The sequence below is a fragment of the Pongo pygmaeus genome, chromosome 20 (assembly GCF_028885625.2).
Source record: "Pongo pygmaeus isolate AG05252 chromosome 20, NHGRI_mPonPyg2-v2.0_pri, whole genome shotgun sequence".
Classification (NCBI taxonomy): Eukaryota; Metazoa; Chordata; class Mammalia; order Primates; family Hominidae; genus Pongo; species Pongo pygmaeus.
Genome location: NC_072393.2, coordinates 6,690,039 through 6,705,471, shown reverse-complemented (window position 1 = coordinate 6,705,471; position 15,433 = coordinate 6,690,039). Strand labels below are relative to the sequence as shown.

The 15,433-nt window shown below is 56.9% G+C and overlaps 1 protein-coding gene across 4 annotated transcripts; it reads left to right on the top strand.

Annotated features, from left to right (window-relative positions):
* Positions 1-1,207: 1,207 nt before the first annotated feature.
* On the top strand, positions 1,208-8,982 carry GPR108 (G protein-coupled receptor 108). Of its 4 annotated transcripts, none has more exons than XM_054461797.2 (18): positions 1,208-1,383; positions 2,128-2,247; positions 2,881-2,931; positions 3,131-3,213; positions 4,537-4,661; positions 4,784-4,833; positions 4,925-4,993; positions 5,263-5,367; positions 5,639-5,772; positions 5,876-5,951; positions 6,394-6,467; positions 6,563-6,680; positions 6,788-6,918; positions 7,009-7,052; positions 7,420-7,469; positions 7,668-7,751; positions 7,839-7,963; positions 8,564-8,893. In XM_054461797.2, the coding sequence occupies exons 1-18, from the start codon at positions 1,264-1,266 to the stop codon at positions 8,634-8,636; spliced, it is 1,632 nt and encodes a 543-aa protein (XP_054317772.2). In that variant the 5' UTR covers positions 1,208-1,263; the 3' UTR covers positions 8,637-8,893. The 4 variants fall into 4 exon arrangements, 3 of the variants coding, with proteins under 3 accessions (XP_054317772.2, XP_054317775.2, XP_054317773.2); XR_008495625.2 differs by having other exon boundaries at positions 1,213-1,383; positions 7,582-7,751; positions 8,564-8,703; XM_054461798.2 differs by lacking the exon at positions 1,208-1,383 and adding an exon at positions 1,540-1,627.
* The last annotated feature ends 6,451 nt before the right edge of the window (positions 8,983-15,433 follow it).

The window sequence follows — 15,433 nt, the reverse complement described above, 5'->3', positions numbered from 1 at the left end:
TTCCCACTCCCACTCTCTCCGGCCTTTGGCGCTTTCTCTGCAGCCTTAGACAAGGCGGGGCGTCTTGCAGGGGGGCCCTTGGGGATACTTCCCCTTACACAGAGAACCCAGGCTCCCAGAACAGAGAGATACGGCTGAGCCCAGGAGGAGAGCTTCGGGAGCCCACACTGGGACTGATGTCTCTGCTGAGACCTGGCCCCACCTGCTGGTGGCTTCTGAGCTAGAAAATGTCTGATTGCAGTTGGGCAATTGAACCCAGTGAGTTCAGTGGCTCGTCTCAAATGGGGCTCAGCCTAAGTTCTGAGTTCACCTCTGCTCAGAGACTCAAACTGGAATTGGGGTTCAGCCCAGCTCAGCACCACCGTGGGGATAGGGTCTCAAACTGAGGCCAGAGGCTTAACCAGAAGGATTAGCAACCCGATAAGGGGTCAGGTCCAATCTGGAGTCAGGTCTAGTCCAGATTGGTGGCCTAAACCAGAGATTAAGCCTCAGTGTGTGGTGTGGGGGACAAGGGGGTGTTAGAGTTTCAGGCTGAAGTTAGGACTCAACTTGCAGAGACGGAGTTCACCTGGGGTCAGAGTTCAGCCCGGAGTCCGGTCTAGCCTGGAATCTGGGGGTGGGGCTCCAATTGCCTCACTCTGGAATAAAAGGCTTAGCCTAAGGCTGGGGTCTCAGCCTGGGGTCATAGGTCATCCTAAGGTCAAACTTTAACCTGAGGCCAGCTTTAGGCCTCTCTGTGGACCAGGAAGATTAGGAAAACAGGTCAGGCCTGAACAGATGGGTGTGTTTACCAAAAGCCTGAGCTCTGGCTGGGAGCCACATCCCTGGGGCAAGAAGAGGAAGTCCGTCCTTGGGGATACTGGGAAATGTAGTTTAGCTAATGCTTTGTGGCCCTTGTCTGCTCCCGCTGCATTCTGGGTAATGTAGTCCCGGACCGTTAAGAGTGGGCGGAGAAATTCCGCTTTAAGGGCCCTATATCAGATCCATGACAATTGGTTAGATAAACTGCTCATTAAAATCACATCCGGACAATCTTTATAGCGATTGGTGAGAGTGAGCTGGGGGTTAAGCGTTATCGGCACTCCCATTCGGAATCGGTGCTGTCCATCGGGTGACGTAAGCAGGCGGGCTTGCGGAGAGCAATTGCTGATTGGTTGGCGGACTGGAAACCCCGAAGCGCCGGGCCCCACCGTGCGGCGATTGGCTCATCGGTGGGCGGGCTTGGGCGCCAGAGGCGGAGTCGGGGAGGCGGTGGCTCCAGAGATGGCAGTGAGCGAGAGGAGGGGGCTCGGTCGCGGGAGCCCCGCGGAGTGGGGGCAGCGGCTACTTCTGCTGCTGCTGTTGGGTGGCTGCTCCGGGCGCATCCACCGGCTGGCGCTGACGGTGAGGCCCGCCGCGCGAGGCTCTGGGGTCGGGGGCTCAACTTTGTCTCGGAGAAGCCCCCTGGCTTGGAGTGGTCTCGTCCGCCCTCCCCCGCCCCCGACGCGGTGGAGTGGTCCGGCGCCCCCCGTTTCCGGGCCCGGAGTGGTCTCGTCCCGGGATCCCCTTCGGTCCTCCGGATGGAGTTGCCGGGCCCGCCTCGCTGGGGTCGGCCCCCTCCCTTCGGGGGCGGGGCTCCATCTCTTGGGTACTACACCCCCTCCCCCCCCACTGGGTCTTAGTCCTTTAAATTCTTGGAATCACTTTTGGGGCGTTAGAGACCCTGGAGCCGCACAGCGGGGTCCTGGGGGGCTATAGAGTGGGGTCCTCTGGGCACTTAATGGGATTTGGGGGGTTCCGTTGAAATGTTGCTGGGAGCTCAACTGGAATCTAAAAGTTCTTCGGGAAGGTGAAGGCCAGGCACGCCGAGGTGAATAACTGTTCTCCGGGTGGTGCTCACCCCAGTGGGGAGACTTCCAGGTGCCCCAGGATCTCAGTTCCTGGGCTCTCAGAACAGAGGTCGGAGAACGCAGGGCCACCCTTTCCCTGCAGGGAGGAAGTCCCTCTCAACTTTCTCTTGTCATCCTCTGGGCCTGTCCTAAATAGAGGGGTACCAGGAGGCCCTTCTGGAGGTCCTCGTGCCAGACCCCTGGGGCTGGGCAGGCGGAAAGAGGTCTGAACTGCCTCTGCCTCCTTGGTCTCCGGCAGGGGGAGAAGCGAGCGGACATCCAGCTGAACAGCTTCGGTTTCTACACCAATGGCTCCCTGGAGGTGGAGTTGAGCCTCCTGCGGCTGGGCCTCCGGGAGGCAGAAGAGAAGTCCCTGCTGGTGAGGGACCTTGAGGAGTTTGCTGGAGGAGAGCAGGGTGCAATCCCGCGGTTCTGGGTTCCCAGTTCTGCCGCTACCCATGTGATCTTGTACAAGTCCTGTGATCTCGGAGCCTGTTTCGTCATCTGTAACTGGGAGTAATGATGTCTTACACAGGATGTGCTAGGGACTTTTCTTAAGACTCGGGGGACAGGCGGGGCGCGGTGGCTCAGGCTTTGTAGTCCTAGCACTTTGGGAGGCCAAGGTGGGAGGATTGCCTGAGGCCAGGAGTTCAAGACCAGCCTGGGCAACATAGTGAGAACCCCCGCCTCTACAAAAAGTTTTTTAAATTAGCCGGGCATGGTGAGGTGTGCCTGTAGTCCCAGCCAGTCGGGAGGCTGAGGTGAGAGGATCGTTTGAACCCGGGAGTTCGAGGCTGTAGTGAGCTATGATCCTGCCACTGTATTCCAGCTTGAGAAACAGAATGAGGTCCACCCACCACCCCAACTCTAAAAAAGAAAAAGAGCGTGTGGGATCTAGCACATGTTAGGTGTTCAGTAAATGTGAGGTTAGGTTTCTATTGCTACTGAAAGGGATAGCTGGGAGGTCTCTACTGTCCCTCACACCCTCCCCCTTTTTTTTTCCACCCACCAGGTGGGGTTCAGTCTCAGCCGGGTTCGATCTGGCAGAGTTCGCACCTATTCAGTGAGTGGAGGGAATGGGGAACATGGGAGAAGGGGCTGGAGGGAGGGGGTAGGGTCTGTCCTCTGCACCTGTAACCCAAGGGCCCCTGTTCTTTGTCAGAGGCAGGAGCAGGAAGATCCCGTGGGTGGACAGGGAGGGAGGCAGGGTGGAGCTGGACCAGGAGAGGAGTAACCAAGACTCCCTCCTGCTCACCCCCCAGACCCGGGATTTCCAGGACTGCCCTCTCCAGAAAAACAGTAGCAGTTTCCTGGTCCTGTTCCTCATCAACACCAAGGATCTGCAGTGAGTTGGGGACCGGGGGCTCGCTCACATCCTTCATCTGTGTTTCCCTGGTGTGATGCCCACAGGCACCTGGGCTGATCAGATGGGATGAGAAGCAGAGAGAGAAAGCCACTTACTTTTTAGTTTTGCTTTCAAGTCTTCTGATTGTTGGAAGGAAGGAGAGAGGGACTCAGCAGGTGTTGGTGTCTCAGGGCAGAAGACCCGGATACAGAGGGTTGTTGTGAGAATGAATAACAATTATTCGCACATGTTGGGTGCTTCCGGTGTCCCGGAGCTTTAACACATTAACTCATCCATTCCTTATCCCGTGATCATCTCCGCTCTTCAGACAAGAAAACTGAGTCCCAGGAAGTGGGATTCTGGGGCCAGGGTCTGACAAAACCATGTTGCTTTTCTGTAGGTAAAATGTTTTGTTTTTAAATAATATACTTAGGGGCAGGCAGTGGCTTATGCCTGTAATCCCAGTACTTTGGGAGGCCAAGGCAAATTGGGGGCCCAATTGCTTGGGCCCAGGAATTGTAGACCAGCCTGGGCAACACGGCAAAACCTTGTCTTTACTAAAAAAGCAAAAAATGTACAGGAATTAGCCAGGCATGGTGGTGCACGCCTGTAGTCCCAGCTACTCTAGAAGCTGAGGTGAGAGGATCTCCTGAGCTGGGGAGGTGGAGGTTGCAGTGAGCCAAGTTTGCACTGCTGCACTCCAGCCTGGATGACAGATCAACAGCCTGTCTCAAAATAATAATAATAATAATAATAATAATAATAATAATAATAAAAAAAGTAGGGCTGGCCATGGTGGCTCATGCCATTAATTCCAGTGCTTTGGGAGGCTGGCTGAGCCAGGAGGATCACTTGAAGCCAGAAGTTCGAGACCAGCCTGGGCAACATAGGGAGACCCCTGTCTCTATAGAAAATTTAAAAATTAGCCAAGCATGGTGGTGTGCGCCTGTGGTCCCGTCTACTCCGGAGGCTGAGGTGGGAGGATTGCCTGATCCCAGGAATTTGAGGCTGCAGTGAGCTGTGATTGCACCACAGCGCTCCAGCTTGGGCGACAGAACAAGACCCTGTCTCTAAAGAAAAGAGAAAAAGAGTAGATTGATGTCATGGGGACTGACAAATAATTGCTGATGCAGGCAGCATAGGAAGGTGGCAGCCGCCTTGACCGGTGGGAACCAGAGGCTGAAACTCAGTGATAACTGACTCAGCTGGACCCCGCCCCTCAGGGAGGACACGCAGAGGGTCCCAGAGGCTACTGAGTCCTTTGCAGGTGCCTGAGCCAGGTTCAGCCCCCCAGCCTCATGCCCCACCCCACCCTCACCCCAGGGTCCAGGTGCGGAAGTATGGAGAGCAGAAGACGTTGTTTATCTTTCCCGGGCTCCTCCCGGAAGCACCCTCCAAACCAGGGCTCCCGAAGCCACAGGCCACAGTCCCCCGCAAGGTGGATGGCGGTGAGTCAGGCTGGCTGTGCAGACGGGTGGATGGGCAGGTCGGCCCTTTGCACCCCCCCATCCCATTTTCCCACTGTCCCTCTATCCATCCATCTCTTAAAATCACTGCCCTGTCTCTACAGGAGGGACCTCTGCAGCCAGCAAGCCCAAGTCAACACCCGCAGTGATTCAGGTTTCGGGGAGGCGGGGCAGGAGGGAAGACGCACACCCCAGGGCCCTGCAGGGACCCAGAACCAGCTGATGGAGGGGCTCTGTCCCTTCAGGGTCCTAGCGGGAAGGACAAGGACCTGGTGTTGGGCCTGAGCCACCTCAACAACTCCTACAACTTCAGTGTGAGTGTTTGCAGCGCCTGCGGCCCTACCGTCACCCCAGAGCACGGGACCCCCAAGCTGAACCTTCCTGTGGCCCTACCATCACCCCAGAGCACGGGACCTCCAAGCTGAGCCCTCCTGCAGCCCTACCGTTGCCCCAGAGCACAGGACCCGCAAGCTGAGCCCTCCTGCAGCCCTACCGTCACCCCAGACCACGGGACCCCCAAGCTGATTGTCGCCCCAGACCACGGGTCCCCCAGGCTGAGCCCTCCTCTCTTCCCCCCGCCCAGTTCCATGTGGTGATCGGCTCTCAGGCAGAAGAAGGCCAGTACAGCCTGAACTTCCACAACTGCAACAATTCAGTGCCGGGAAAGGAGCATCCATTCGACATCACAGTGAGCAGAGGGGAGGGCAGCAGAGCCAGGGAGCGCCCCCTGCAGGCCACTGCTGGCCCGGAGCACCTCGCCCCGCTTAGCTTCTCCCAGCCCTCCCGGGTGCGAAGTGGGAGCTGTCATACCCATTTGAGAGATGGGGCCAACTGAGGCTCAGAGTGGATGAGTGGCCTAGTAGAAAGTGAGAGAGCTGGAGACCCCCACTCGCTGCTCTCCCAGGCCAGCAGTCGGGCTGTGCCCCTGCCGCCGCCGCCCACCACTGTCCCCTCCGCAGGTGATGATCCGGGAGAAGAACCCCGATGGCTTCCTGTCGGCGGCGGAGATGCCCCTTTTCAAGCTCTACATGGTCATGTCCGCCTGCTTCCTGGCCGCCGGCATCTTCTGGGTGTCCATCCTCTGCAGGAACACGTAATGCCCCTGCCCCTGGGGGTCCCCCACGTCCCTTCACCAGACCCCCATCCCTATGTCCTGCTGCTGCCCCTCACCCCCGTCTCCCTGACCCTCCCACCAGGTACAGCGTGTTCAAGATCCACTGGCTCATGGCGGGCTTGGCCTTCACCAAGAGCATCTCTCTCCTCTTCCACAGCGTGAGAGCCTTGGACTGGGGAGCAGCGGGGGGTGGGCTGAAAGGAAGAGACCATTCGGGCCATCCCCCAAATCTCTGCAGACCCTGGGCTTGTGGGAGGGCCATCCGCCAGCTGTCCACGTGTCCACCCATTTTACCAGTGTGGCCAGCCGCCCGTCCCCTCTGTCCGCCAGTCCTGCGGGGCAGCTCTGTCCACCACTGTCCCTTGGTTCAGCTGTGACTGTCCGTCTCTGATTGTCCAACCATTCACCCCTCCAGCTGTGACTGTTCCCTCCATTTTTTCAGCCCCAATTACCAGTTTTGAGTCCCACCCACCGTCCTCATTATTCAACTTTCTGACCACCCATCTGCTGGTGACGGTCCGTGTTCCTAATTCCCCACCAGCACCACCAGCCTCCCACCCCTCTGTGCGCCTCACTGTCCGTCTGTCCGTCCACCCCCAGATCAACTACTACTTCATCAACAGCCAGGGCCACCCCATCGAAGGCCTTGCCATCATGTACTACATCGCACACCTGTGAGTGTCCCCCACTCTGCTGGGCAGCTGGGGGGAGGCGGGCAGGGGAGGGTGGGCCCCCCACCTCATCATCACGCCCTCCCCTGCTCCTTCAGGCTGAAGGGCGCCCTCCTCTTCATCACCATCGCCCTGATCGGCTCAGGCTGGGCCTTCATCAAGTACGTCCTGTCGGATAAGGAGAAGAAGGTCTTTGGGATCGTGATCCCCATGCAGGTGCGGATGGAGCAGCCTCCGGAGCAGGGCGGGGAGGGCTGCACAGGGTGGTGGGGGCAGAGGGGAGCATGCCAGGCAGTGCCCACCCACCCCCGCCGCCTGCGCAGGTCCTGGCCAACGTGGCCTACATCGTCATCGAGTCCCGCGAGGAGGGCGCCAGCGACTACGTGCTGTGGAAGGAGATTTTGTTCCTGGTGGACCTCATCTGCTGCGGCGCCATCCTGTTCCCTGTAGTCTGGTGAGGACCCTGCCCCCGGGCTGAGGTTCTGCCCTGTGCACATGGGCGATGTCTGCGCTGACCACACCCTGTGTCCTCCACTTGTCCCAGGTCCATCCGGCATCTCCAGGACGCGTCTGGCACAGATGGGAAGGGTGAGGCCCTATGCCTGCAGGCCCTCTGCTCATGGCCGCCTTCCTGCCCCCGGGCCCTTCTTTCTGCCCCTTGGATGCCCCTCCTGGCCTCTCTGCCCAGCCCCCAGGCCTCTGCCTCCCTGGACACCCCAGTCTGGCCTCTCTTTCCCCCAAATGCCTCTATCTGGCCTCTCTGCCCTGTTGGGTGGCCCTTCCCTCCTCTCTGATATCCCCCTTCGGCCTTTCTGCCCCACCTAATGTCCCCTCCAGACTTTCTGTTCCTTGGACACTCCCTCAGATGTTCTGTTTGTCGCCTCTCCCAGCCCCCGGCCCCTCCGCTCCCTCCCACCCTCAGTCTCCCCTGACCGCCCTCTGTGTCCACCCTCAGTGGCGGTGAACCTGGCCAAGCTGAAGCTGTTCCGGCATTACTATGTCATGGTAAGAGCCCACCTCACTCACAGCGGGTTTGGGGAGATTACCGGCCTGCTGCACGCCCACCCCAGCCCCTCAGCTGCTGCCCCATCCCGAGGCCCCCATCCATGCTCTCCAGCCCGCAGTCCTGCAGTCCTGCAGTCCAGCCCCATGCCTGCCCGTGCCCTTACAGTCCTGGCCCCACGCCTGCTCGCGCCCCTGCAGGTCATCTGCTACATCTACTTCACCCGCATCATCGCCATCCTGCTGCAGGTGGCTGTGCCCTTTCAGTGGCAGTGGCTGTACCAGGTGAGCCCGAGGCCCAGGTGGGTTGGGAGGGCAACCACGGTGGGGGTGGGGGTGCACCTGACGCCCCCACTCTGCCCTGTCCACCAGCTCTTGGTGGAGGGCTCCACCCTAGCCTTCTTCGTGCTCACGGGCTACAAGTTCCAGCCCACAGGGAACAACCCGTACCTGCAGCTGCCCCAGGAGGACGAGGAGGATGTTCAGATGGAGCAAGTGTGAGCGGGGCACCATGGGCAGGGCCGGCGGCTCTGGGGGTGGAGTAGGGGGTGGGCAGCTCTAAGGGCAGGGTGGGCGGGGGGAGGGACTGTAGCAGCCCTGGGGGCAGTGTTAGGGCAGAGCCTGCTGTTGAGGAGGGATGGAGGGGAGATGGGGGGCAGCCAGGGCACCTGTGCAGGTGGGTACTGGACAGCTGTGGAATACCTAAGGCCAGGCTGAGCTAGGGGTGGGGTTACAGCCGCTAGGGAGACACCCAGGGCTGCTCTGGGGGCGGGGGTGGGCGGGGCCTAGGTAGTTCGGGTAGAACGGGTGGGGCCTGGGCTGCTGTGGGGGTAAGGTGGGCGGGGCCTGAGTGGTTACGGGTAGAGCGGGTGGGGCCAGGGCTGCTGGGGGCGGGGCCTAGGTGGTTGGGGTAGAAGGGTAGGGCCTGCGCTGCTGTGGGAGTGAGGTGGGTGCGGCCTGGGTGAGTCTGGGGTAGAGTGGGCAAGGCCAGGGCTGCTGTGGTTGGGGGGGTGGGGCGGGGCCTGAGTGGTTACGGGTAGAGTGGGTGGGGCCTGCTGCCCTGCAACGCTGGACGCCTCCTTGCTGTCTGCCCCCAGAATGACGGACTCTGGGTTCCGGGAAGGCCTCTCCAAAGTCAACAAAACAGCCAGCGGGCGGGAACTGTTATGATCACCTCCACATCTCAGACCAAAGGGTCCTCCTCCCCCAGCATTTCTCACTCCTGCCCTTCTTCCACAGCGTATGTGGGGAGGTGGAGGGGGTCCATGTGGACCAGGCGCCCAGCTCCCCGGGACCCCGGTTCCCGGACAAGTCCATTTAGAAGAAGAGTCCCTTCCTCCCCCCAAATATTGGGCAGCTCTGTCCTTACCCGGGGACCACCCCTCCCTCCCAGCTATGTGTACAATAATGACCAAACTGTTTGGCTACGCCGGTGTCTTGCCTTTTTGGGGGTTGGGGTCTACACGGAGGTTGTGTTTACAATGTAGAAACCTGTTTTCGCTGTGTGTGGCGGGGGCGCGGGCACAGGGTCCGTGGCTTTGCATATTCAATAAATATTCATTCAGTAACCGCTGCATGCAGGGCCCAAAGCCAGGCGCTGGGACGGAGCGGTCACAAAGACCCGCCTGCTCCCAGCCCTCAAGGGGCTCCCAGTGCCCAGGGTGGGGGTCAGGCAGAGGGACATGTTACCTGGCAGCGCCATCACTGGGCCATCAGCGCCGTGACCGGAACTGCACAGGGCTCTGACCCAGCCTTAGGGGTCAGGAAAGGTCAGTAGGAACATGGCGGAAGAGCTCATGCCCAGATGAGGGAACCGCGGGCATGAGAGCTGGGGGAGAGGGGAGAACGGGGATTTGAAGGCCCCCAAGTGGCTCAGGCTACAGAGGAAAAGAAAGAATAGGCTGGGCGTGGTGGTTCACGCCTGTAATCCCAGCACTTTGGGAGTCCAAGGCGGACGGATCGTTTGAGGTCAGGAGTTCGAGACCAGCCTGGTCAACATGGTGAAACCCCGTCTCTACTAAAAATACAAAAATTTGCCAAGTGTGGTGGCAGGTGCCTGTAATCCCAGCTACTCAGGAGGCTGAAATGGGAGAATCGCTTGAGCCAGGGAGGCAGAGGTTGCAGTGAGCAGAGATTGCACCATTGCACTCCAGCCTGGGCAACAGAGCAAGACTCCATCTCAAAAACAAATAATAATAATAGAAGCTAACCGGGCACAGTGACAAGTGCCTGTAGTAGTTCCAGCTACTCGGAGGTCAGTGCAGGAGTATCACTCAAGCCCAGGAGTTAAAGACCAGCCGGGGCAACAAGCGAGACCCCATCTCAAGAAAAGAAAAAATAATACGAGGTAACAGAGTGATTGCTGTGCTGCGCTGTATGTTACGGCTTCTGTGGATTTTAATTGGTTACAAAGCCTGCGAGGCACAGAGAGGGTAAGAAACCTCCTTGAGGTCACACAGCTAACGAGTGAGTGGGAGACTCCAGGCTCAAAGCCAGACACTGACTATATGCATTGCTGCTCCGTAGCTCGACTCCCTGGGACCAAATCTCTCAGCCTGTTGCCATTTGCTGTGTGACCCTGGATCACTGGCTTACTCTCTCTGTTTCCTTGCATATAACATGGGGCCTCCTAAGTTCGTTGAGTATCGCATACAATAGCAGGCACAGCACCCAGCTGCACAGCCTCGACCTGACTTCTAGGGAAGCAGCCCTGAATCTTGAGGGGCGACTGAGGAATTGGAGATCTGCTTGTGTGCACACTTAAGGGCAGGTTCCCAAGATGGGTCTCCACCCCCGACCCACCTTCCCTTTAACTAGAGCATCCAGAATGCCTTTTGGAGCTCGGAGAAACCTTCCTCACTGGAGACCACAAGCATGGGACAGCGGCAGGGAACAGGGCTGGGGTGAAGACTTCCTGTAAGCAGAAACAAATATAGCTGGGGCCCAGATGAATAAATAGCCCGGTCAGACAAAGAAGGAAGTGGGAGGTATCGCAGACTGGGGAAGTTACATGAACACGGCGGGGAAGGCTGGGATGGCCCGCGAGGCTGGAGGGGGCAGGAGGAGGGCGAGAGAAGCTGGCAGAGGCCTAAGGACAGGCAGGCACCTGGGGCTTCATCCAGGGGTCCACAGGAGGCATGGAGGAATTTAAGGCAGGGGGGAGCATGGCCAGAGACACTGCATGTGCATGCTGCAGTTGGCTGAGTCATGGTCCCCTCAAAGATGGGCATATCCAGCTGGTGTGGTGGCTCACACCAGTCATCCCAGCACTTTGGGAGGCCGAGGCAGATGGATCACTTGTCAGGAGTTCAAGACCAGCCTGGCCAACATGGCGAAACCCCATCTCTACTAAAAATAAAAAATTAGCTGGGCGTGGTGGTGGGCACCTGTAATTCCAGCTACTCGGGAGGCTGAAGCAGGAGAATCACTTGAACCCAGGAGGTGGAGGTTGTAGTAAGCTGAGATCGCACCACTATACTCCAGCCTTGGTGACAGAGCGAGAGACCTGTCTCAAAAAAAAAACAAAAAAAAACACATCCAAATCCTCAAGACCTGTGGATATATGTTCTGTCACACGGCAAAAGGGACTTTGTGCGTGGGATTAAGGCTCTTAAAATGGGGGAGATTATCTTGGATTATCTGGATATGCCCAATATCGTCACAGGGGTCTTTATAAGAGGGAGATGGGAGGGTCAGAGTTAGAGAAGGAGACGCAGTGACAGAGGCAGAGGCTGCAGTGATTCCAAGAAAGGGGCCACCAGCCAAGTAATGCAGGCGGCTCCTAGACACTGAAAAAGGCAAGGAAATGGGTTCATCTGTTTCCTCCAGAAGGGAACACAGTCCTGTGGACACCTTGATTTTAGACGTCTGACCTCCAGAACTGTAAGACAATAAACATGCTGTTTTAACGCACCAAGTTTGCAGTCATCTTTTGCTGCAGCAGTTAAGAACTCATGCAGTTTAAGAGCACGTACTCTATAGGGCCCAGCTGTCTGAGTTCAGATTCCGGCACTTACCAGTCGCAGGATCTCGGGCAAGCGGCCAAAGCCTCTGTTTCTTCGTCTGTAAAATGGGGCAATGATAGCACCTACGGCATGTGGCATAAACAAGGGTTAAAATACGTGAAATAGATAAGTTGCCGCCACTCGCATCTCATAGGCGTTTGTGAGCGTAAGCGCGCATTCCTGTGTTATACATCATGATCGGTCAAAGGAATACAAAGGTAGGGTTTTTGTTGTTGTTGTTGTTTGAGACAGTCTCGCCCTGTCGCCCAGGCTGAAGTGCAATAGTGCGATCTCGGCTCACTGCAACCTCCACCTCCTGGGTTCAAGTGATTCTCCCGCCTCAGCCTCCTGAGTAGCTGGGATTACAGGCATGTGCCACCACGCCCGGCTAATTCTGTATTTTTAGTAGAGACGGGGTTTCACCCTGTTGGCCAGGCTGGTCTCAAAATCCTGGCCACAAGTGAGCCACCCATCTCGGCCTCCCAAAGTGCTGGGATTATAGGCATGAGCCACCATGCCCAGCCCAAAGGTGGATTTTAGAAAGGAAGGAGTCCCCAAGCCAGGCATGGTGACGTGCACCTTGTAGTCCCAGCTACTCAGGAGGCTGAGGCAGGAGGATTGCTTGAGCCCAGTAGTTTGAGGCCAGAGTGGGCTATGATTGCACCACTGCACTCCAGCCTGGGCAACAGGGCCATACCCTGCTTTTAAAAGAATAAAATAAGGCTGGGCGCGGTGGCTCATGCCTGTAATCCCAACACTTTGGAAGGCCCAGGTGGGCAGATCATTTGAGGTCAGGAGTTCAAGACCAGCCTGGCCAACATGGTGAAACCCCGTCCCTACTAAAAATACGAAAAATTAGCCGGGCGTGGTGGCTGGTGCCTGTAATCCCAGCTACTCGGGAGGCTGAGGCAGTAGAATTGTTTGAACCCAGGAGGCGGAGGTTGCAGTGAGCCGAGATCACACCATTGCACTCCAGCCTGGGCGACAGAGCGAGACTCCGTCTCACAAATAAATAAATAAATAAAATTTAAAAAAATAAATTAAATAAAAGTAAAGCATCCCCAGCTGCTGCAGAGTAAATGGGCTGGTAGGGAGGAGGCTGGGGCAGAGGTGAGGGCAGAGGTCACAGGTGTGGAGAGGGAGGATAAGCTGGGAGATTCTAGGCAGGGGCTTGGCCAGCAGATGAATTCTGGGAATGAGAAGAAGGAAGGAGTCCAGCTTGGAAGCCTGGTGGGGCCGTCACCCAAGCAAGGCTGGGGTAGAAGACACGGGTGTTAGCAAAAATAAAAATAGTTCATCAGGAGTTCGAGATCAGCCTGGCCAACATGGTGAAACCCTGTCTCTACTAAAAATATAAAAATCAGCCGGGTGCGGTGGCGGGCGCCTGTAATCTCAGCTACTTGGGAGGCTGAGGCAGAAGAATTGCTGGAACCCGGGCGGTGGAGGTTGCAGTGAGCCAAGATCGTGCCATTGCACTCCAGCCCGGGCCGACAACAGCGAGACTCTGTCTCAAAAAACAAAAACAAAAAATACAGTTCAAGTGTACTGAGCGCTCAGTATGCGCAGGGCGCTGGGCTAAGGATTGTTTCCTGGGTGCCACTTGGGACTTCCACTCCAAGACTAGAAAGGAGGCTCTAGGCTGTGGATCGCCAGTTGACAGACTAGGAACCGAGGCTGGGAGGAGAGGTTGGACCTTCCCAGGGGCCCTGCGGAGCTGGAATCAAAACCCACTGCTCTCCATTTTCCCAGGGCGGGAGTCTACAGGGCCCCAGCTTGTTTCTGCTGAGTGTACCAGAGGGAGAGGAGGGAAAGAGCCATTGTTGCCAGGCAGATAGATTGATTCAGTCAGTCAGGTCAAGGTTAACTTGAATTAATCAGTAATAGGGTGGGAGAAGGGGATGGCCTGGCTGTGGGTCCTGGAGAAAAATTCTAGGAAAGCAGGCACTTCAACCTGGAATTAGATGATGGGACAGGGGTTTCCCAGCTGCTCCCAGGCCTGGCTGCCCCTTTGTTGGGGAAGGGGAGGGATGGGATATAGGGGACAGTGAGTGAACTCAGGCAGGTGTGAGCCGGGGGCACCTGGGTCCCCCACCCAGAAATCATTCCCACTTCCTTCCTCTCATTTTCTTTCTTTTTCCTTTGTCTTGCTCTGTCATCCAGGCTGGGGGGCAGTGGTGCAGTCATAACTCAGCGCAGCCTCTAACTCCTCCTGCCTCAGCCTCCCGAGGAGCTGGGACTGCAGGCACGCCACCATGCCCTGCTAATTTTTTTTTTTTTTTTTCAATTGTAGAGACGAAGTCTCACTGTATTTCTCAGGCTGGTCTCGAACTCCTGGACTCAAACGGTGCTCTCACCTCGGCCTCCCGAAAGTGCTGGGATTACAAGCACGAGCCACCGCACCCTGGCCCCGTCTCATTTTCCCCTTGCACCCCAGCTAGGATTGCCAAACAGAATACAGGACGCTCAGTTACATTTGAATTTCAGATAAATAACAACTACTTTTTCAGTACATGTAGCTTCCAGATAACCCACGATTGGTCAACCCAGGTGGCCGCACTCTCCCTCCTTCATTCCGGGAATGCTGGGCTGGGTGGGCCTGCAAATGGAAAGTACCCCAACACACACCCAGACCTCCTTCTCTCCCTCCTCTGCCGGCTCATCTTTGTGCACCATCCCCCCCTCCAAACCTCTGGACACCAATGCACATCTCCCAGAAAACAGTCACGAGGTTCTGAAGAATTCCCCGTCTCATCTGCCTCCCTCCCTCCCTCCCAGCAGGCTACCATCCGTTCCAGCCTCCAACTCCCTCACTTGTCATCCTGCCCCTCCCACTGGTCACTTCTTGGAGGTCAGGGTACGGCCAGACCCTTTCCAGGTTCAAGTGATTCTCCTGCCTCAGCCTCCCGAGTAGCTGGGATTATAGGCACCTGCCACCATGCCCAGCTAATTTTTTGTTGTTGTTGTTTGTTTTGTTTTTTGTTGTTTTTTTTTTTTTTTTTTTTTTTTTTTGAGACAGAGTCTCGCTCTTGTCGCCCAGGCTAGAGTGCAGTGTCACGATCTCGGCTCACTGCAACCTCCGCCTCCCAGGTTCAAGTGATTCTCTTGCCTCGGCCTCCCCAGTAGCTGGGATTACAGGTGCCCGCCACCACGCCTGGTTAATTTTTGTATTTTTAGTAGAGATGGGGTTTCACCATGTTGGCCAGGCTGGTCTTGAACTCCTGACCTCAGGTGATCTGCCCACCTCGGCCTTCCAAGGTGCTGGGATGACAGGTGTGAGCCACCGTGCCTAGCCAGCTAATTTTTGCATTTTTTAGTAGAAACAGGGTTTCACCATGTTGGCCAGGCTGGTCTCGAACCCCTGACCTCCAGCAATCCCCCAGCCTCAGCCTCCCAAAGTCCTGGGATGACAGGCGTGAGCCACCGCACCTGGCCGCTCTGAGCCTGGTGGCTTCTAGGCATCCTGGTTTCTTTGTCACAACAACCAGAACTATCTTGTCGCATTGTTTAGTTGGATTAACCGAGGCTCAGAGAAAAGAGGAACCCAGGCTTGCCGCTAGACAGAGGCCAGACAGGAATTCCTTCTCAAGGTTGTCAAACCACAGGGCCGAATGCTTGAGTCTAGAATGAAACCAGGAAATGGGGTGGCTTGAGGAGAAAGTGGGGGATAGAAGATGGAATGGGGCAATTGGGAGATCCAGTTTCTTTCCTTTTTTTTATTTTTATTTTTTTGGGCAACAGGGTCTCTCTCTGTCACCCAGGCTGGAGTGCAGTGGTGCAATCTCAGCTCACTGCAACCTCTGCCTCCCAGGTTCAAGTGATTCTCCTGCCTCAGCCTCCCGAGTAGCTGGGATTACAGGCATGCACCACCACGCCCAGCTAATTTTTGTATTTTTAGTAAAGACGGGGTTTCACCATGTTGGCCAGGCTGGTCTCCAACTCCTGGCCTCAAGTGATCTGCCTGCC